The sequence below is a fragment of the Halichoeres trimaculatus genome, unplaced genomic scaffold, assembly GCF_033239565.1.
Source record: "Halichoeres trimaculatus isolate MK-OKI-2021-1 unplaced genomic scaffold, fHalTri1.1 fHalTri1_scaffold_22, whole genome shotgun sequence".
Taxonomy (NCBI): domain Eukaryota; kingdom Metazoa; phylum Chordata; class Actinopteri; order Labriformes; family Labridae; genus Halichoeres; species Halichoeres trimaculatus.
Window position 1 is genome coordinate 17,065,785 of NW_027437200.1, and position 20,842 is coordinate 17,086,626.

Genomic DNA, 20,842 nt, shown 5'->3' on the forward strand with positions numbered 1-20,842 from the left:
GAACTGTTCATATGAAATGACTTTTGCAATGAGAGCTTTTCATATGGGAGCTGTTTGCTGTTCAGATGTTCTGTTCCGTATTTTTGGATTGCTGCCCTAGCATTTGTTTTTATAAACAACTGAGAAGTGTTAGCTAAGGACAAGCCCGAGCACGCTCGTCTTTTTCTATTTGAGGGGAGGTTTCAGCAAGCTGGCCTCTATGCCGCCCCTCCGTCTGTAAGACAATACTGAGGAAACCTTTTATAAGTCCGTCTGTGATGACTAAAGTAAACATTTTCATACTTATCTCTTCATCTACATGCAGGAAATTCATGTGCTGTGGTTTCATTCTGCCTCTGTGCGCTCACATTTCTGTGCACAGGCCACAGAAACAAGAGCTGCTGCGTCGACCTCACAAAGCCGCTGCTTCCTCTTTAAGAAAACCTCTGTCATTTGAACTCCTCGAGCGTCGATTGACTTCCCACTTTGATCTCAGTCCAAGTCAGCTGGAGAGCAGGTTAGTCATCCCTTTTTTCGAGATCACTGAGGATGTTTACGAACCCTTGAGCATGCCTCGGGATACATTCACACACATGTATTATTAAAGATTCATCAGCAGCTGAAGAAGAAACAAAGAGTTGACTCATGTTACTGTCATCGCCACTGCACCAAAACTCATTGGAAGCAGTTTAATGAAGACGTGTTATTCAATGTGAATTACAAAAACAGCTTGTTTCTAATTTTACACATTCAGTTCCGAGACGCAGTGAAACTAAAACAGCCTGACCGACTCTGTGACGCTGCATTTTGGGCTCTGAAGGCATGGTGAACTCTGTGAACTCCTTTCCTTTTCAGTTATCAGATGACCATGGCACTCAGCCGTGTCGCTGAACAGAAAGCATTTCATGGGTCAAAAATATAACACCTACTCTTATTTAAAGCCAAAAAAGAGGTCTTGGTAAATTCCTCATTTGTCTCCCTTAAGCGGCTATAATTGATGTTCACTGAGAATTATAACCAGACGCTGCAGTTCCACTCTTATCTCCAAACACTGGTTTTAGATATTCTCCTCAATAACTGGTGTGTTGCAACTGCACACTGATTTTGTCGACTGTCAGAGTATGTCCACAGGAATTATCTGGTTGTGGCCACTTTTATAAATGATGGTTTCCTCTCTTGCTTGATCTGCTTTTTGTAAATTGATGCATCAAAGCTAAGGCATTTGGGCGAATGAAGAGGGTAGTGATGCATCTGACTCGGACTAAGCCGGACCACAATGGTGGTCAGTGTGAGCTGACACACTGACTTAAATAGAAACCTATTTGCTCGGGTGCCGTGACTGAGCGGTGCAAGACTGTGGTGAAATTTAGACTCAAGTCTGGTCAAGTTCTGACAGGGTCACAGTTTTTGCAGAGCAACCTGTGTTTTAGAGGAAAGAGTGACCATGCAAATGTGTGACTTTTGCAGGAGGTGTCGGTGATTGTCGGCTGACAGTCACAAGTTAGCAGGGTCACACCATAGACTGTATAAAACATGGAAGAAGTATCTGCGATGTCACCCGTGAAATGAAGCCAATCTGTGGACGTGGCCACATTCGTTATAACGCGGGCTGGGAGTTTTTCTTTGAGCAGCTACAGGGCACCCGGCAGTCACGTGATCTGAGCTGTGCCTCTGATTGGAAAATCAAATGATCCTAATAACTTCTAAACCACAGAGATAGAAGAAAAATCACTCACCGTACACCGTACAGTGTGTGCTGATACTGAAATCAGCGCTTTAGACCCAAGCCGTTCTTCGAACCAGGCTGTAAAGGTCTGTTTTTATGGCTGGGTGTGAACGTGACTTCCAGTCTTTCTGCAGCCAGCCTCAAGCGGATTCTCGACAAACAGCGACTTTTAGCACTTCCCCATAGGCTTCATTTTTACTTACCGGAAGTTGCCCCTTGAGTCACACTTGACGCTAAAACACCATTGTCGCCTGTGGCTGCGAGATATTAAATATGTTTCCATTAAGGATGTTTGATACCACTTTTTTCAGACCATTACAAGCACAACTCCCTCTTAAATACGCACCAATACTGAGAACCGATACCACTAGTATAATAATAATAATAAAAATTTATAACAAAGACAGCACAGTAACTCTGCCACTAAGTTGAAAATAAAACACAAAAAAATCTCTTTGATTTTATGATTTTCTTTAATACATTAACAAAAGTATAAGAAATAGAAAAAAAGAACAACTAAAAACTGTTGGAGTGCTAGAATTTTTTAAAGTAAACTGAAGTGCAAAATAAAACAGTCTAATTTTTAGCTTTCTCGGGTGCACATTTGCCGCAGCAATGTAGCGCCAACTACTGGCAAGGAGGACTCACTCAACACAGGATTGTTTTACAAGTATCAGTTTCTGGTGTCAGGGAGTACCGATACCTTGAAATAAGGCTAATATCAGCCTGATACTGATACCTGGCATCAGTACTCTTCCATCCCTAGGTTCCATTCTCAACCTCAGTTTACTGGATCTGACAATGGATAAGTAATATTAACGGCAAATGTTCTAAATCTAATGGTTGTTCGTCTCTGTGTCAGCCCTGTGATTGGCTGGTGACCAGTCCAGGGTGTATCCGCCTTTCGCCCAAAGACAGCTGGGATAGGCTCCAGCCACACGCGACCCTAAACAGGATAAGCGGTTAAGAAAACGGATGGATGGATGGTCTAAATCTAGTTTTTAGATTTGTAATTGATGAAAACGTCATTTTCCAGCCAGAGTTGTGACCAACAATATTCTGGGCATAAAATGTAGAGTAAAAAATAAGTGAAAGATGAAGTTACAATTAACAAAGATACAAATTCCACATCCAGATTAAAACCATAGTATATCATCAAACTACTTTGTATGCTAATTAGCAATTCTAAAATACAAAATAATTATTTTTATGATATTTTTGGTTCACTTTGCTGTCTTGATGTAGTTCACTGGCTTCTTTTATGAGTCCTGACAAACCATTGTACCGACTAGTTCATGTGTTGCCAGAATGTGCATGCAGCCATAGCAGTTTACAAACGGTAAAGGGGTCATTAGGATTTGACTCACTTCTGGAGCTGGCCTCAAGTGGCCATTTGAAGCAACTGCAACTTTCCACATTACAGTTAACGACTTGCTCTTGGTTCCTTAAATATTTAATAAACGTAGTAAATGTTTTATTCTTACAAAAAAGTTAAACCTACTTTTGGAAAGAAAAAAAAGTTTTCATACTACATCTTTTATATAAACCTAAACACTGTTTAATCATGAAGGCCTGGGGCTGGATTAAAATCTGAGCTTAATATTTAGTTAAACTGTTTTTAGTTTCTGCTCTTCTGTATTTAGAGTCTCTGTTTGCAAAACATTCAGTTTTTTCCACCGAGATGGCTCCTCGGTTCCTCTATCTTTGCATATTCAGATGTGTGTGTCGCTTGGTAGCACTGCATGAAAGCTATGATCACGTTTAGCCAAACGTTCATGAAAAGGGACGGCTGGGCAGCGGAGGAGCCTCTGAATACAGAGTTAGTGTCTGGCTGAAACCATGGGACAATGCCAGCACACATGTGTGGAGCAAACAGCCACACTCCCTGAACACACACAGACACAGACACACGCACACACACACACACACACACACACTATTGTCTTTGCCAACGGGCAATCTGCTTCACTCACACCCTCTCTCTCGCTTTCTGTCGCTTCTTTTACCCGTCTTTTCACACAGGCGTAAAGTTACTCCTGGGTTTAGTTTTGCTGTCCTGTCCTGAATCGACTCACAACTGCTGTCATGCGTCCCGTCCAAACACACCCAGCATGCTTTAAAAACGTGCATGAGAGAGGACGGGGAGGGGAAGCAAAGGAAAAAAAAGTTAGTCCAACTCCAAGAGCCAGAGAGGTCACAGGCACAACACCCAATCCCAGAGCGGTTCCCATGGAGACGAGAGTGGCAGCGTACAATGAGGGTGGGAGAGAGTGATGAAAGAGAGGGAGAGGGAAAGGGCAGGAGGAGGGCGGGTTGTTGGCGTCAAGGTTCAGTTGGTGGGTACTCTGGGGTGGGTTGGGGGAGTCGGGGTAGCAGCTCCACTCAAAAGGACAGTGAGAAGTATGATGGCGTTGTAGAAAAACAGAACTGGAACATTCTTTGACCCCTCTGCTCGTTTCTCTGCCGTCCTGTTCCAGCTGATTGAAAACCACCTGGTCGAAGGCCGCGTAGTACCTCATAGGCGACAAAAAGAGATTTGTGGAATTTCCACAGGCCATGATGTGCGTTTCCAGAATGAAGAGGGTTGTTGTTGGTTACGGATGATTGTGGAGGGGTTTCCAGCTGCAGGCCTTGATGGTGGCGGTGCAGCACCAATAAATCAGCTGGAAAACAAAACTGCACTTGTCCGCATTACTTTTAGATTAGCCATGTTAAAAAACAAACACACGCTGACCTTAAAGTGGTTAATTGACATGACCAGCAGTGCAACTGATAGCACTTGAGCGCTTTTAACTGGGAGCGCGGACAAAAGAGGAGTCTCCCTGCCCTAGTTTTTGTCCTTGTCAGTCCACTTTTATCCCCTTTGCGCTTTTTAAGAGGCACTTTACTGGTTTTGAATGGAAACCCCTTTGCTTGTCATGGGGAGATCTATCCAGTCTGTGAAAACAGATAAACAATGTCTGGAGCAAATATCATAAGTTGGAGAGCTTTGATTAGGGCCCTCTATGTGGGTGCACAGAGAAGAAGTTATAGACACTGAGAAGATTATTCTTAAAAGCTAATGTTTTTCAGGGATAAGGACTTCATTTCCCATGAGCATCATCACCCTGCTCTAAGATGTGTCAGTAATGTGTTGCCTCAGTAAGTTCTGGTTATGTCCAACCAGTGCTCATCTACCAACTACAACCTCACCAAGCAGAGCTAATGTTACCTCACTAAATCAATCCAGGAAATCTTTTTTTTGCTTCTTGACGCTAAACTTTGCCGGCCGTCTAAGTGTTGTCTGGGTGGTCAGGCTTTGTGCTGTAAATGGATTGGTCGAGTCAAACACAGATACTGAGAAAAGGCAGATCTAGGCGCTGATAGTCTCATTTGAAATGTGGATTATGAACAGGCAAATACATAAAAGTGAGACTGCTTTAAGATCACAGGGCTCTCATGATTATGTAACTTTGAAAAGCCTCCGGGATCCTCTTGGGTTTGGTTCACCTGTACCTGCAGGAACACGGCCCAACACACTTCGCCTGCTGCTTTGTGTTAGCACAGAGCTATTTTAGGCCGAGTGCCCTTCAAAGTCTGAAACTTAGGGTGTTGAGGTTAAAGATTCGGGCCTTTGCCAGATAGGGAGAGGACCCTATCAGGTTGCACCATGGGAAATATTGGGAACCAATGAGCCTCACCCAAAAAAAGGGCCGTAGGTCGAGGTCTCAGCTGATGTCTAACTTAGGACGTCTTCAACTTTATTGGTGTGCGATGTGAAGTTGTTGTCGTACCCCTTTAACGCCTCCATTTTTCCCTCAACTTCACTTTTTTCACAAACTGTTCCCGTCGGCCATTTGACTACCACCACTCAGTCCTCTCTCTGTCTCACTCTCCTGCTGTCTCCCTCACCCTCTCTCCGCTCTCTCCCTGTCTGTGTGTTTGTCTGTCTGTCCTTGTGCCCAGGTTTTTGGAGTTGGCGTGGTTCCTGTTTGTTTTCAGCCATTTTGGGGACTTGCAGTGCTCGTAACAAACTGCTTAAATGGCGTCCTCTTGCTTGCTTGCTCTCCCACTCTGTCTCCCTCTGCCTCTCCCTCCCTCTCCCTATCGCTGGGCTTTGTGTATATAAAGTAGTGTGTGTGCGTGTGTGTGCGTGTGCATGTGGAGTAAGGGAACAACACTTCCAAATAAAAAGAAGATTGGATTCAGTGGGGGGGTGTCGGTGGAGAGAAGGGGGGATTCACTTGCAGGAAAAAAAGAGCAAAAACACTAAGAATCGTGTGTCAGAGGCAAAACCTGTAGAGGGGGAGAAAAGAGAGGAGGGAGGAAGAAAAGGGGGAGTGAGTGAGAGAGCAAGCAAGTTCGAGTGTGAGAATCGCTCCTGCCCTCTGTCTTCACACACTGCTGCCTGTATGTGTGTGTGTGCGCACCGCCTCTCCCTGCACTCTCTCTCTCCCTCACACACTCTCAGACGTGCGCATACACAGACCAAGGGGGAGAGAGAGAGGGAGAGGGAGAGAGGGAGTGTGAGGGGAGCGAACACATCGCAGCAGAGATGCAGCAGGAGGTTTTCCGAGGTACGTTCTCTTGTATGCTTGCCTTCCTGAGAGACAGCCAGAGAGAATAAGAGGAAGAGAGGCTGAATTCTGTTGTTTTCCTGCTTGTTTTTCTGCTTCACTCCGCTGCTGTGGCGCTGCTTGCTCCGCGCATGAAGAGGAGGAAAAGGTTTTTATTTTACTGTGCGTGTGTTGGGGCGTGAGCAGTGGTGGGTGTGCGTATTTATGCAGCGTGTTTGTGGAAGCGTATTTGTGTGTGTCCGCGCAAGGTCTGTCTGTGTATGTGTGTGCCAGTAAAAGGCCTCGTCTCCCTCATCCTCCCCTCTGTTGCTGGCGCACCACGCAGTTCTTTTTCAAGAGCGATGACTCGCTCTAAGATTGTGATGAAACTTTTAATTTATCAGGCCTCTCGCATCTCTTTGGTCGTCCACAGACGTGGGGCGGCTGGGACATGCCATAACAGATGTTAGCTTTGTTGTTGGGGTCTTAACACGGTGGGCCGGTCCCTCACGACTGCCCATGAACTTCCCACCTGCATTAGAGGAAGTGTTCAGAGAAAAATGGCATGTAGGCCACAGTAAACATCTCCAGTCCCACTGGCTGGTCCTGTCTCTTATTTCGGTTATGGGCCGCCCCGTTTGTCCTCCATTTTACCAGCCTCTTGTTTAGCTTGAAGTTGTCTCTTGTGGAGCAGCAGAGGGCATCGTCATGTCACCGAACCCTGTCGTTGCTGTCCGAAGCCTTGCTCTTTCTCTTTTTCCAAAACAACAGAGCATCTGCTGCCAACTACTTCACATTCCTGCTTTTCATGGATGCCAAGCCAAGCCCCCTCCGTGCTCAACGTATGGAGCACATGATCCACACTGCCAGCGGAGCAGAGGTCATAGGTCAGGGAATAGGAAGTGTAGTTTCTCGCTGTGGTGTCACACAAATGGTGTTGTCACAGTGGTGGCAGAGTTTTTGTTTCTGTCATTAATGTCACATGTTTCTATTGGACCCTTTTTTTAGTCCTAGCATGGAAGAGCCAACATACAGTTTTGTGAATTGCAGGACCAAGTTGACAGACTTTTGGGGCTCGAGTCACAAATGAAGGACACTGGTGCAGCACTTTATCTACTCTAACCTGACTTGTTCTTGCAGTTTATGGTTTGTGCTCGGGCTTAGCCTTGCTAATGCTTAAATGTTTCTTGGTAGATTTGAGACTAGCAAATCCAACAGGGCCTACTCCCCTTAAGGGAAAGCTCAAATGGTTTTGGAGAAATAACCTCAAAGTGCTCACTGATGTCTTGTTACTTCTCCTGTTACCGTTTCCTAATGCCAACCAAGATTCTGTTGGACCGAGCAGAATTATGGGAATTACGTGCTGGGCTGAGAGCTAACAGAGCGTGGAGAGAGTCGCGTTTTAGGGCAGGTTCGCTGGTGCGTGGAGCAGTGTTCGAAAACACTACAATACGACACTTTACACGCCTGGACAGGGGGGAGAGATGAAGGGGCATGCTGAGGGAGATCTGAAAGACAAGGAAACCATGAAATGTGAACATAGGAGGAACATGTTTGAAGTTTCCGCTACCCCACCACTACCACCTCCACTCAACCACTCCCTGACCCGTACCAGCTTCTCTTACCCTCCCTCCTTCCCTCCCTCCATCCCATCTGGCTGGCTCCACCACGCTCTCTTGGCCGGGGGGTTGTGGAGAGTTCAGTAGCTGTTCTTGCTAACGATGCTCCCCCACCCACCCACCCACACACACCCTCATGAGCACACATACACCCTTTTCTTCACAGACCAACTGCTGCTCCAATAGCTGGGGCCCTCTGGCTGCCCCTCACCAGGGAAATAGCCCAACCGACACCTTCCTCTTCCCTCATGGTCTTCGCCGCTGGCTCACCGGCTGGAACACCGAGGCCCCCCACATTCTGCCTCGCAGGCACTCCCCTCAACCCCCTTACACACACACCAACTCAAACGCACACACTGACAGGATGACGGCAAATCATTGCTAAAGAGCAAATTGAAGGTTTAATCCTGGTTTCATTAAATCTTGGTTTTGAGGATCTTTTTTCCTAAAGATAATAAATTCTGCTTTGACTGGCAGCTGTGACTTTATTCTATCAGGTGACTTTAGCTTTGTAAAAAGACAGGTCTCTTGTTTTAACTAGCATTTAGGTTACGTTTATGACAACACAATTATCCAGGTCATTTCTTAACAGTTAGCTTATTTACAGCCTCTCGTCTGACCTCCTGTGCTTCTTGATGTTGTGTCTGAGTGACCTTGGCATCCACTGAGGTGAATACAATGTTGTCCAAGACTATTTAAAGGCCCTGTGAGGGCTTTAAAAATAATCTTGAAATAGTCTCACTTATATATACTTTCCGGTTTATAATCCATTATTTAAAATAAGATTATCAGCACCACTGTTGGTTATTTTTAAATGTTACATTGCACTGTTGGCGGTTAGGTCGGAATTCTCTCATTTATGGCACATTGACAACTCAAGTTTAGGCAGATCCAGCAAAGTTCGGTGTTAAAGAACAAGATCTAGACTTTTTATTTTTTTTGAAGAAAAGGATTTATTGGATTATTTAGTAGTGATGGCGTGCACTGGAGCTGGACTGCCATAGAAAAAATGAAGAGCAAGGTGATGTTTGCTCTGGTGAGGATGGAGTTGGTAGATGACCACAGGTAGCACATGAAAGGGATTCCCCGACGTTGCACGTTATGGACACGTCTCAGAGCTCTGGGCTGTGAGTAGTGCCAAATATGGCCCAGTTTGTCTGTTGTTGCGTCTCAAACAATAGCTCCGAGTAACTATTAATTACTTTGTCACTTTGTCTCCTGCAAAAAGTTGTCATAGGAAATGGGGTCTCTGTCTCGGAAAACCACTACCACATCTGTATAGTCTTCGTTTAACAAGAATTGACTTAAAATTTGCAAAAATTGCCTGCTATTGTTAGGATTACTTGAAAGCGTAAAAACTTTTAAGAGTTTTGACAGAATTTTGAGAGTTGTTTACATAATGATAAAGCAATAAAACAAAATCAATCATCTTTTTCCAACTATCAGAGTTTTGATCCTAAATTCGAAAAAAGACTGGACTGTTAAATTCTATTTTGCTTGCACTCCATTTGAACTTAAGACTTTTTCAAATCTTTAGTGTTATTTTAGGGGGATTTCCTTCGAGATGGACGACAGAGGAAAAAGAGAAAAAAAGACAAGAATTGAAGCCTAACAGTTATTAGTCTGTCAGCACAAGTACCAGTTTCAGTGTGGATTAACAGATTGCTTAACGGCTGGTTCAAGGCCTTCTGCTGGTGCACCAGCCAAACTCCTCTGCCGTCCTGCTTCATGTTATGCAAGGCCACTTCAGCGGTAATGTTCCTAGTGACTGATTTTCCGTTTAATAGTTAGCGGCTTCAAACCGAGGTTGCCAAGGTCATGAAGTCATTTATAATTTTTTCAGGAGGGAGTGGTGATGTATCTGAGAGTGGAACTGTAAAGCTTCTGTTGTTTTTGAATTGGTCCCAAAATCTAAGCAGACAATATGTCAGGGTTACCGAGCCAAATGGGACTTTTAGTGATAAGGTTAAATGTTTTAAAAGTTTAAGTGGGGGCTGATCTATAAGTTTGAGCTGCTTCCAGATTGAGATTGGACATGAAAGTCCCAGAACAAAAAGTGCTCAGTGTTTCGAGTTAAGATAATGTGGTATAAGTTTTTGACGTTTACAAAAGTAAACTTCATTCTGCACTGGCTGAGAACTTGTTCATGTCGTGCGGTTTTGAGGTGCCATGTGCATAAATAGATGAACCAACTTGTTTATTTGCACTGAACATCCTGTTTCAGAGAGGTGTGGGAACAGTTGTTTATTTTGAACCTGCTGAAAGTCCTTGCCATATTGAAAGCCACAACAAGCTCTGTATATGTGTCAATTTGTCTGCACAGAGAAAAACTAAGGGCGAATTTCTGCGTGTTCAATGTGTTTGTGACTTTGTGTGTGTACGTAAATCCAGAACATTCAAAGCGTTAAAGGCTGTCTGTCACAGTCAGACAGCGTGTCGTGCCTGCTCCGCTTGTGCAGCGGCTGCGTGCGTCACAGGGAGATAAAGAAAAGAGCGAGGGGGCGTCATACACATTTTCCTGTCCGCGGCGCGAGCATCAGATGGGATGGTGAAATTTTTAGCCTGAGCCCCGTCTCTCAGTGTGTCCACCCACTTGTAGCATGCTGCCGCTTCCCATCAGGGATTTCCTGCATAACATCTATCGCTCAGCAAATATGGCTGACAGCGAAGGCCTGATTCAGTTCAGAGCAGGAGAAGATGACGAGCCTGTCGAGACAGAATCGTGCATCCTTGGGAAGGGATGAGTTGGTCAGTGCTTTAACAAAAGTACGTCATCAAGAGGGGTTTCTGTTTTCTTCATGTTGACTCAGTTCCACCTGTACCCTCAGCTTAAAGCCAAGTCGCTCTCAGATTTACCTTTTGGTTTGAATGTCATTTACAAATTAACTCATCCTTTTTGAAGAGATTTGTTTAAACCAGTCCGTCCTGCCTGTAGGCATGTGTGCGTGTATGTTTGGTGCTGTGTACACACACATGCTTGTTTGTGCTGCTTGGTATTGAGTGTGTGTGTTGGTGTTTGCTGGGCCTCTGTCTGTCTTACAGTGCAGTGAGTCTGACTGCTCCAGTTCCTCCTCCCTCTTTCTCTCTGTCTCCTGCTCTCTCTCACCCTGACTGTCTTTCTCTCTCCCCTCTTTCTATCAACCTTTCACTCTCCCTCATCCTCACCCTCTCCCTCTCTCCCTCCTCTTCCCTCTGCAATAACAGTGCTGACCTAGTTTCTGCCTGTTCAGAGCTGCCTGTGGAATTTTACAGCGGCCTGCCTTCCTGGCTGCTTTGCTGCTTGAAAACGCAGGCAGAAAAGCATGACTGAGGGTTTTTCTCCTGGTCCCATCATTATAGCCTTATGCTGTCTCGGTTCTCCTCAATCTGCAGACCCAAAACAAATAGGCCTATTTTGAATAAGTAATAACACATGAATCTGCAGCTATCTGACGTTTGAGGAGATTGCAGGAGGAGCACACGCACCACCATGGCAGTGGAATTAGAATGGAAATGAGACTAGGCTGTCGCTCATCTCCTACAGCTTAGCTCAGATTGTACCGGATGCAGAGGGCGGAAAAACACCCCTTCTCTGAGCACATGCATGCAATCTCCCTCCCTTCTCCTCTTCCTCTCTCCTCTACCCTGCTGCCTTCGCCTTCACAAATAAATGGTTAGAGTCATGCCCGGCAAATACAGGCCACTGCCAGGAATGGCTAACAAGGTTTCTGCTCAAGAGGGTTGAGCTATTTTTATGTGTATTATGGCCATAGATCTGCGCACTATTATCAGGGAATCTTGATGAAATCTGAATGAACCAATTATGCACAGGGAATGTTTTGTCACTGCAGAGAGATGGATCACTGGAATGCCTTTTTGAAGGCTTGGTTGTGGCACGCTGAAATCTAAACCAGCACTGCCGCAGATTCATTCCTTCCCCCTACCCTCTCCCTTCTCTCACTCACCAGCCCTGGCTGAGTTGTTGGAGCTCAGCATTTCTGGGGCATTCAGTTTTCTTTTCCGTTTTCAGCAGCGCTCCACAAGCGTCATGTCTGCTACAGCAAAGCTGTAGGTGTAGCGTGAATTCCTCTCTTTATGTCATTGTATACTTTATGTTTTCACAGTAATCTTCGATGTTTATGACTGAAACACCTTCTGTCTGATGTCTCTTTCAGATTTTGAGGGCTGGTCATGGTGTCCGGTGAGAAAGTGTTGGACCCCCTCCATGCGGGCCTCATTCAGCCACATCTGAGTGATCGACACCTGGCTGCAGGGCTCAGTCCCCTCTGCAACCCCACATTAACTGCAAAAAGCAACTCTACAAGGCACCTGAGTCAGCAGTTGTCTTCACCACCGCTGTCATTGGTGGCTCTGGACACTCGTCACCAAGCTAAGGTCTCCTTGCCTTTGCCTGCACCTTTGAGCTTTTGCAGTTCAGGCAAGATCGAAGGGCAACAAAAACCAGCCCACAGCATAAGGGTTTTTTCAAAGCCTGAAGAAGAGGAGGAGGAGTGGGGGGGAGTTGAGCTCTTGGAGATGAAGGGCAAAAGACATGGAGGCCGGGGAGAGGCCATGGTAGAGGACAGGCTGGAGGAAATGGCTGATGGACCTAAAAATGCAAAAATCACCTTAAGCTTCCCACTTAGTGCTGCCCCCCTTCCAGCCTCTCTAACATCACCAAGTCACTGTCGTAGCTCCTCCTCATCCTCCCCTTCCCCTCATCGAAGGAGGCCATCCTCTAAGAGCTCGGACGAGGGGTCTCTGTGGAAGCTGGACGCCACCACGGATGTAAAGCACAGACCTTTTAAGCCCTCAAGGCACGACAGCTCTCCGTCCTCTTCTCCATCTTCCTCTTCATCTCCCATGATTGTTCACGCACTTATGAGAAAGGATATAAAATCTCCGCCTCCTCTCAAGTGTTCCAAACTCAACCCAGAGACTCAGTTTCCCAGGTCACCCCCAAGATCCTCGAGCGGGTCAATAGGGGGCTGTTTCGGTGGTGACGGATGGGATGAAAGGCACAGACTGGCCAATGGCACGGCGTCTCCTTCTCGAACTGCTCAGATCCTCTTCAGTCTGGGCTCATCGGCCTATCAGAGAGGTGGGGATGCAGAGAGGAGAGAGAAAATAACAGGAAGACCTGCTGGGAAAGTGGGCAGCCCTCATGGACCAAGTCTTCACCCACCCACCCTCCAACTTCCTCCCCCTTTACCACCACCTCCTCCTCCCCCTTCTGAGGGTCTGACTGCTCCACCTCATTCATCCTCCTACCCCCCAACTGATAGCCTCAAGCCTGAGCTGATCTGTGGGGTGTGCCATCGGCTTTTCAGTTCAGCCTCCTCCCTCACAGTCCACATGCGGCTGCATCGTGGCAGCCGCGCCCTCAGTTGCCGCTACTGTGGCAAAGTCTTCATCCACAGCAAGAGACTGCAATCCCATGAGGCATCCTGCAGGGTGCCGGGCCTACCCTCCAGTAGCCTGGGCCCCCCTCCTCTGACTGTGCAGCCAAAGGAGGAGCCACTGGAAGAGGGTGAGGTGAGAGTGGAGGGGGGAGTGATTATGAGAGAAACAGACATCAGTAAGGCGCGGCCAGGGAAGAAAGCACGGAGCCTCCTGGCTCGTATCCAAGGTGATGATGCAGCAACCACAGAGCTACTAGAGGGTGATGAGCACCATTTTGTGAAGGTAGTGGACGGCAATGTCATTTACTTCTGCTCTGTGTGCGAGCGTTCCTACATGACCCTGTCCAGCTTGAAGCGTCATTCTAATGTTCACTCGTGGCGCCGCAGATATCCCTGCCATTACTGTGACAAGGTCTTTGCCCTGGCTGAATATCGCACAAAACACGAGGTGTGGCACACGGGAGAGCGGCGCTATCAGTGCATCTTTTGCTGGGATGCCTTCGCCACCTACTACAATCTGAAGACGCACCAAAAGACCATTCATGGGATTAATCCCAGCCTTATTTCCAGTGAAAAAACAGCCAATGGTGGCTACAAGCAGAAAGCTAACGCACTCAAACTCTACCGCCTTCTCCCAATGCGCTCCCAGAAAAGACCCTACAAAACCTACAATGATGGTTTGCATAACGGCCTTCTTCTGCCCCCCTCTGAAACACCTTCCCTCTCACTGCCTGGCCTGGGCTGTGCGCTGGGCCCCGAGGATCTACAAGATCTCATCAACGGAGCACACCATCAGACTGTAAAGCCTGACCCAGATGCCTTCCCCAATGGTTTCCCTGTGTCTGTGGCTGGTGAGCAAAGTGACCTCTCAGCACTAACACCCCTCCCCCAAACCCATTTACCCCAAGTTAGAAAACATGACAGTGAGGCCCAAGAGTTAGAGCAAGGGAGATGCAGTGGCAGCTTCAAAATGTCAAGTAGCAGCAAAACCAAAACTCCCAAAACTGGTCGAGGCACAGAAACAAGCATGCCTTCTGTAATAACATATGGCCATACAAAACCCTCTGTAATAGTTCATGGGACTGCAGTGTCGTCCTCAGTCATTGTGCATAGCAATCAGGTCAGCTCTGGAAGTGAGAAAAGCCAAACAAATAGCTCATCCCCCGATACCAGCAACAATGAGTCTTCATTCAAGGGAGGTCTGAGGCCGATCAAGAAGCTAAGAGAGGGTGCAGACAACCACAGAAAGAGGTCAAGAGACAGTTCAGATACAACTGAGGAGCAGTCAAGGGGTAGACAGGGTGCAGAGACAGGCAAATTCATTCACAAATCACGCAAGTCCCATAGTAAGAGTGACATCTCTAATTCAAAGCAGCTGTCAGCATCTGTGGGGTCACAGGTCAAAGAGACAGGGCCCCTGTGTCAGATTACTGTACGAATTGGTGAGGAGGCCATAGTGAAGCGCAGCATTTCCGAGACAGACCTTAGGAGAGACAAGAGCCTTTCTCCCCCAAAAAACAAACGAAGTGAAACATCCCTGGTGAAGGACGCCAAGGAACCTCGCCATCCTCACTCTCACCACCATCAGCACAAACACCGCCTCCACCGCAGAGCGAGCCTAGAAGCAGAGGATGACAAAGAAGAAGACTGTGAGAAGGAGGGCAGGAAAAAGAGCTCCAAGTCTCCAGACAGGGTGAGAGAATACTACTTCCGCCAGGGGGTGCGTGAGCAGGAAAGTGACCAAGATGGGGAGGATAACTTATGGCGGCCCTACTACTCCTACAAACCCAAGAGAAAAGCCCAAGCGCATCTGCAAAGGGTCAAGAGCTGGCAGAGGAAATTGAAGTTCAAGCGCTCCATCAGGCTGAAGAGGAGGACAGAACGGCTGAAAAACCGTGTGAATAAGGACACAGACAAATCACAGGATGAGGAGGAGGAGGGGAAGAGTGAGAAGACTGAAAATCTGTCAAAAGCCAACAGAGACAAGCGAGAGGGGCATGCAGAGGATTATCTTTCAGTCCCTTTAAAGGAGAAAAACAAAGTTGCAGAAGAAGAAGTTAAGGAGGCCTGCTGTGAGACTGCTACTCCTCCTCCTCTGAACTCCCCAAAGCCTCCTGTGTCTACCTCAGTAGCTCCTTTGGGAATAAAGAGGCGGCCATGGACTAATGGGAACGCAGCAGAGTGTGGTACATGTGGTCGCTGGTTCTCAAGCCCCAGGAAGAGAGACAAACATGAACTGAGCCATCTGCTGGAGTTTGTTTGCCTCTTCTGCCGAGCCACTTTCCCCTCAAGGGATAAATTGGAAGACCACCAGAGGGCCCAGCATCCCAAACCTACTGAGGGACCCTCTGCTCCCCCCAAAGTGGCCCTTGGTGAACAGGTTGAGGGGCTGGGGGGTAAATCTCTGCCAGAGGTTTCAAAGTATGATGAAGATAAAGGAGGGCAAGCAGGCTCAGTTGGGAGTACTTTGAGCACAGGTCGCCTCAGCAGAAGAGCACTGTCAAGACACACCTGTCCACAGTGCCATAAGGTTTGCAAGACATCCTCAGCACTGACTCGCCATATTCGACGCCATGAGTTAAGCAGTTCCCCAGAGAGAGAAACGGAGGATAATGACTCAAAGCCAAAAAAGACAGAGACAGATGTTAACAGCATTAGCAGAGACCCGGAGACTATGACAGGACAGGTACCCAGTGGACTCTCTGTGTCTGTAATCAGCTATTCAACTCCAGATCCACCCAGCACTAGTGACTTAACAACATCACAGCATCATGAAGACCGGCCTGGTGAACTGATGAATGAACATCAACTGTCAGAATCAAGTGACAGACCTGAACTGACAGAGCTCACACAACCTGCTCCAGAGAGAGAGCCGAGCCCACAAATACTCGACCCTCCATTAGAAAGCCCAGTCAACCTCACACCCACTAAACACAAATTCACGCCTGCCACACCCTCCACTCTCCACAGTGTGCTTGTCATGAATGGACCAGAATGTCTGGACTACCGCACCCCCAGCAAAAAGAGCCTAGACAGCCAGATGCACAGAATACCCAGCCCTGCACAAATCGTGGCATCCGCCAACCCCTCTCCAAATGTGCCCATGACGTCACAGACCAGAATAACCACTGCTGCTCCTCCTGTTTCCATGACAACAGCTCTCAGCTCCGAAGGGGTATTCATGAAACGGGATGGGGTCATTATGGACAGAGAGAGGCAGGGTGGGAGCGGGATATTTCTGCATGCAGGTTACGAGGAACCCCCTCTGGTCCAAGATCTCAGAGTTCAGTCCCTGTCCAGGAGTCCCTCTCCTAATGAAGCACAAGACCTGACCATGTCTTCTATCTTAGCCAGAGAAAGAGAGATGGAGAGGCAAAGAGAGAAAGAGAGGGAGCTTGAGAGGCAAAAAGAAAGGGAGAGGGACAGAGAAGTGTTGAAAGAAACAGAGAAAGAAATAGAGAAGGTCCAGCAAATGAGTCGAGTAGTTCACACCCCAGAGGACCAGATTTCACTGCTGGTCCCCAAAGAGGAGCCCTTGAGCCCTGTACCGTCCCCCCAGCACATCCCCACTCAGACCACTATGAATGGCCCCTCCTTACACAGGCACACTCCCAAGTCCCCATGCCGGTCCCCCTCAACTATTGGACTCTTGGCTCAATCAAACCGCCAGGTTCACTCCAGTTCACAAGGACTCGACAGGCTCACACTGCCCACTGGAGCAGCTGGTGCCTGTGACCGCCCCTCTGCCCACGCTCTGCTTCTCCCCCGAGCGCCCCAGCCACCTGAGCCAGAGCACCAGGACACTGCTTCTTCCAGAGACTCCCAGCAGGAGGACACCACCCCAGTTGGCTACCCTGCCCAGAATTATCCCCTACCCCTCATTGTGCCGGATGGCTACCGCTCCAGTAAGAAGCAGGAGGAAAACCTGCTAATGTCTTCATATCCTGCTGGAGCTCTTCCTTTTGGCCCCCTGGGGAAAATGATGGTCCCTAATGGCGGGGACCTTGCTAAGCTCCCATTTTATCCAGACCCTTACCAGCTGCTCTATGGGCCCCAGCTGCTTGCCTACCCCTACAACCTGGCCGCTCTTCCTGTGGCTCTGAACATGATGGCACCTGCAGGGGACAAGGTGGAGCCTCTCCCTTTTCTCCCCGCCATCTTCAACTACGCCGCCACTGCTGGGCCCTACATGGGAGCAGCTCCTCACCCCCTTGTGACAAATCCCAGCCTTTATAGCAGCAGCAGCGGCAGCAGCAAGAAGCAACGAGACAGCAGCAGCAGCAAACCTTAGGACACAGAGGCACTGTGAGGAATATATTTTGTTGGGGATCGCCAGGACTGTTTGGGATGGGAGTAGGAGGGGTGTGTGCACACCGAGTCAATGAGTTCACTCGCACAGAACCCTTGCCTCTCTTTTTTAAGTAGAGATCAGAGCTAGGTTTACATCAGGAGTAGGTTGAAGAGGGAGGAAGGAGCAAAGAAATAGGGAGAGGGGTCAATATAAGAGACATCAGTACACCCCTCTCTTTACTCTAGCTCACTTTCTGTGTCTCTCATGTCTTGCTGTAGTGTGTCGTAGTTCTAGAGCTTGATTAATCTTCCTGACTCATAATATTATCTATAAGAATAAGAACTGCTAACAGGGTGTGTGTTGTGTGAAAAATTAGTTCAGTCTGCTTCCCTTTATAGTCACTGCATAACGAGGATAAGCGCTCTTCAGGGAAGGCTTGTGTGGGCAAGAATAAGGGACGAGACAGAGAAGTCCTTTTTCTGCACAGAAAGGAGCAAAACTTGCCTATGTTTGTATCTGTGAAAGACAATGAAGGTGTATCCTGTTGCTAAACTATCCATGAAAGTTAACTTTCTAGAGATTTGTGCATGCAGGGCTGGGCTTGAGCAGGTTCAACTGTGTATGTGTGATGTGTGTTTGAGTGTGCGAATGGGTAGATCATTCCGCGTGAGAGGCACATAGCATTCCTAGCCGATGTAGGTCAATGCGTAGAAGTGCATCAAGAAATGACGTTAAATCATTAGGAAGTCAGTGCTATGGCTGGGTTTGACGTGAGTCTATGACAATGAGATCATCAGAGCTTCTAATGTCTCAACTAACATGGCGGCAATGTGGCCGGATGGCACTGTAGGATCTGTACAGAAATCACCATAGTTTATACCTTATGTGCACAAAATAGAAAAGTCGTGGTCACTCGATAAAGGGGACACTTGTAGCTGCTTTGGATATGTAGCTGGCCACTGGGTAAGAATAAAAGGCTGGTAGACCATTGCACTTCTGTTTTTCATCTCATTTCCTCCACATATAAGAATAAAATCAGCCTTCATCTTGTGTTGCCTTTGCCTCTTTGAAATGGAGAGAAAAAAGGCTTCATCTCCTAAGCCAGCAAGAAGATAGTGACAGCAAAAGAAGGAAATAAAAAAGGATTCAGGGTAATGAGTTATTTCTGAATAGGAAAAGAAATATATGGGCCCAAAACTGTTGGACTCTGAGTGGAAAGGCCCCACAGAAGTGACTTCAGGTACACAGACGTTGTCCTGCTTTCCAGCAGAACGGAGACTGGAAATAGCCTGATCTATTTCCCCTCCTGCTCTGTGTCATTAATAAGAGGTAGGAAGTGGTGGCCCAGAACTCCCCAGTCCCCCTCCTGGGGCCTTTTTGTTACATGTAATGTTATCTCTATGTGTTTGTTTTGTTCAGCTATGTTGTTGTTGTTTATGTTGTTTAGCCCTCTTACCAGATGGAAAAGGCTTCGGTGAAAAGGGGGGAGTAAACTTAAAAATATGAATGTAATTTTAGTCATGAGGTTAATGAAGTACAGCTGCATTAATGATAGAGTTGGTTTCAGTTCCTTTTTTTCTGTTTTGACACAAATAACCTGTTAAAGAACCGTATAACGTCTGGTATGCATATATACAGTAGTCCTAGGAACATGTCAGTAAACTTGGGTTCTGTATCCACAAAGCATGAGCAACACTTGCTTCCTAACCGTTTATATCCTCAGCAAATCTGGCATTGTGCGCACAGCCTTTGTTTCCTTCTGAATTTTCTGGCCTCTTCATCTTCCATTTCTCTGTTTTAGTTGTTTTTTTTTTTTATTCAAAGTTTGTTTCTTTAAAAACTAGCTGCCACATTTAAGCCTCACAGTCACTATCAAGGACCTTTTTTCCTCCTCCACTTGCACACTGCACCTCCTCTGAGTGAAGTATGTTTCAGTGTGTATGTGTGTGTGTGCATGCGTGCGTGTGTGATGGTACAGGGTCGCCTTTTGGTTTAGGCGGGAGTGTCAAAGACACAGCGTGACCAACCATAGGGGCACAGAAGCATCCCCTTGGGGTGTGGTTACAAGCCTTTAGCGCACAGGCGTACATGTTTCTGTGTACGAGAGAGAGTGACTGTGTGAATAAGAAAACCAAAATACTGTAAATCTGCCTGAGCAGCATATCACATGGCAGTATATGGGCCACCTGTTATTTTTGTTCTTTGACAGTTTTCTGTGGGTTAGTTTCAGTGTAAAAAAGCCTCGCCGTCTCCAATACAATATCTCAAGCCATTCCTGTAGATGGACATGTTTGTGTTTATGGACCATTTCTTATGCCATAGTTTGCCATCACTGTAATCACACAGACCAAAAGCATGCAAATCAACGTATTGTAGTGACTGGACTGGAATCTGGTGGTGATATACAACTATTTACTGTATGTTTTAGTTTAAATGAATGTGCCTCTGCTTTGATATTTAAATAATTATCTATAGTAAGATGTGGATCTGCCAGATTTCAGCTGTTGAGGTGCCTTGTTATGGCATAAGAAATTTGAGACGTGATGAACATTTTCTTGAGAGACGACGGTATAATTTGGAGATAGATTTCATGGCTTTATTTGCTATGAAGCTGTTCATAGATGTAGGGGTGTGGCTAAACTGTTTTGGTATTGTGTAAATGTCTAGGATAATACTGTGCCATATAGAGCCCACAAACTATGTTAATGTTATTTTTAAAAGATGTTTTAATGTTGCCTGATGACTTTGTCTTTAGATTTGATACAAAGGCTTGTAGCCACAGCTCTCCCAAAGTCTGTAGTCTCCTTTTCTTCTTGTTATCTCTCCCCTTGTTTCCGTCTCCCTTTCTTTCTCTTTGCTGCAATCAAACAAAATAAAGTATTAACCTGATGACCCAATGAAATCAGCCCTTCTCTGGTCTCATGTTTTTTAATGCCCCCTTTAATCTTCATAAATTGATGCAGAATTGTTAGTGTGGACCATGTGCTCGAAGTTAGCGGCCGTGTGGTTCCACATTGTTTGATCTCTTTATTTGATGAATATGCATGGGAAATTTAGTGAAGTGGTGCAGCAGAACCAATCGAGGGGATGTTTTGCACATCTTTTAAGCACATGATGCATTGTTTGATATAATTTGCATGTAATAAGAGTGATTTAAGTGTCGTCCTCAATAATTGTTGGTATGTTGTGTTACTGAAGGTGATATTCACAGCAGGAAATTCACCTCTCACTAAGTTTATGGTCATGAAAACACTGGTTCCTGCCATGTGATCGCTTGTTACAGCTTCCTCCTCCCTCTAGTGACGCTCAGT

General features: G+C 46.6%; 1 protein-coding gene across 4 annotated transcripts; it reads left to right on the forward strand.

Moving 5' to 3' along the window:
• The first annotated feature begins 479 nt into the window (after positions 1-479).
• Positions 480-20,477, forward strand: zbtb4 (zinc finger and BTB domain containing 4). 4 transcript variants are annotated; one of them, XM_074699271.1, is made up of 2 exons: positions 480-496; positions 12,014-20,477. In XM_074699271.1, exon 2 carries the CDS (start codon positions 12,030-12,032, stop codon positions 17,529-17,531), a length of 5,502 nt encoding a protein of 1,833 aa, XP_074555372.1. In that variant the 5' UTR covers positions 480-496; positions 12,014-12,029; the 3' UTR covers positions 17,532-20,477. The 4 variants fall into 4 exon arrangements, with proteins under 4 accessions (XP_074555372.1, XP_074555369.1, XP_074555370.1 ...); XM_074699268.1 differs by lacking the exon at positions 480-496 and adding an exon at positions 6,104-6,261; XM_074699269.1 differs by lacking the exon at positions 480-496 and adding an exon at positions 6,268-6,409.
• The last annotated feature ends 365 nt before the right edge of the window (positions 20,478-20,842 follow it).

What these genes read in the sequence shown, in the direction of transcription:
- zbtb4 (XM_074699271.1), top strand. Translation starts at nt 12,030, where the DNA reads ATGGTGTCCGGTGAGAAAGTGTTGGACCCCCTCCATGCGGGCCTCATT.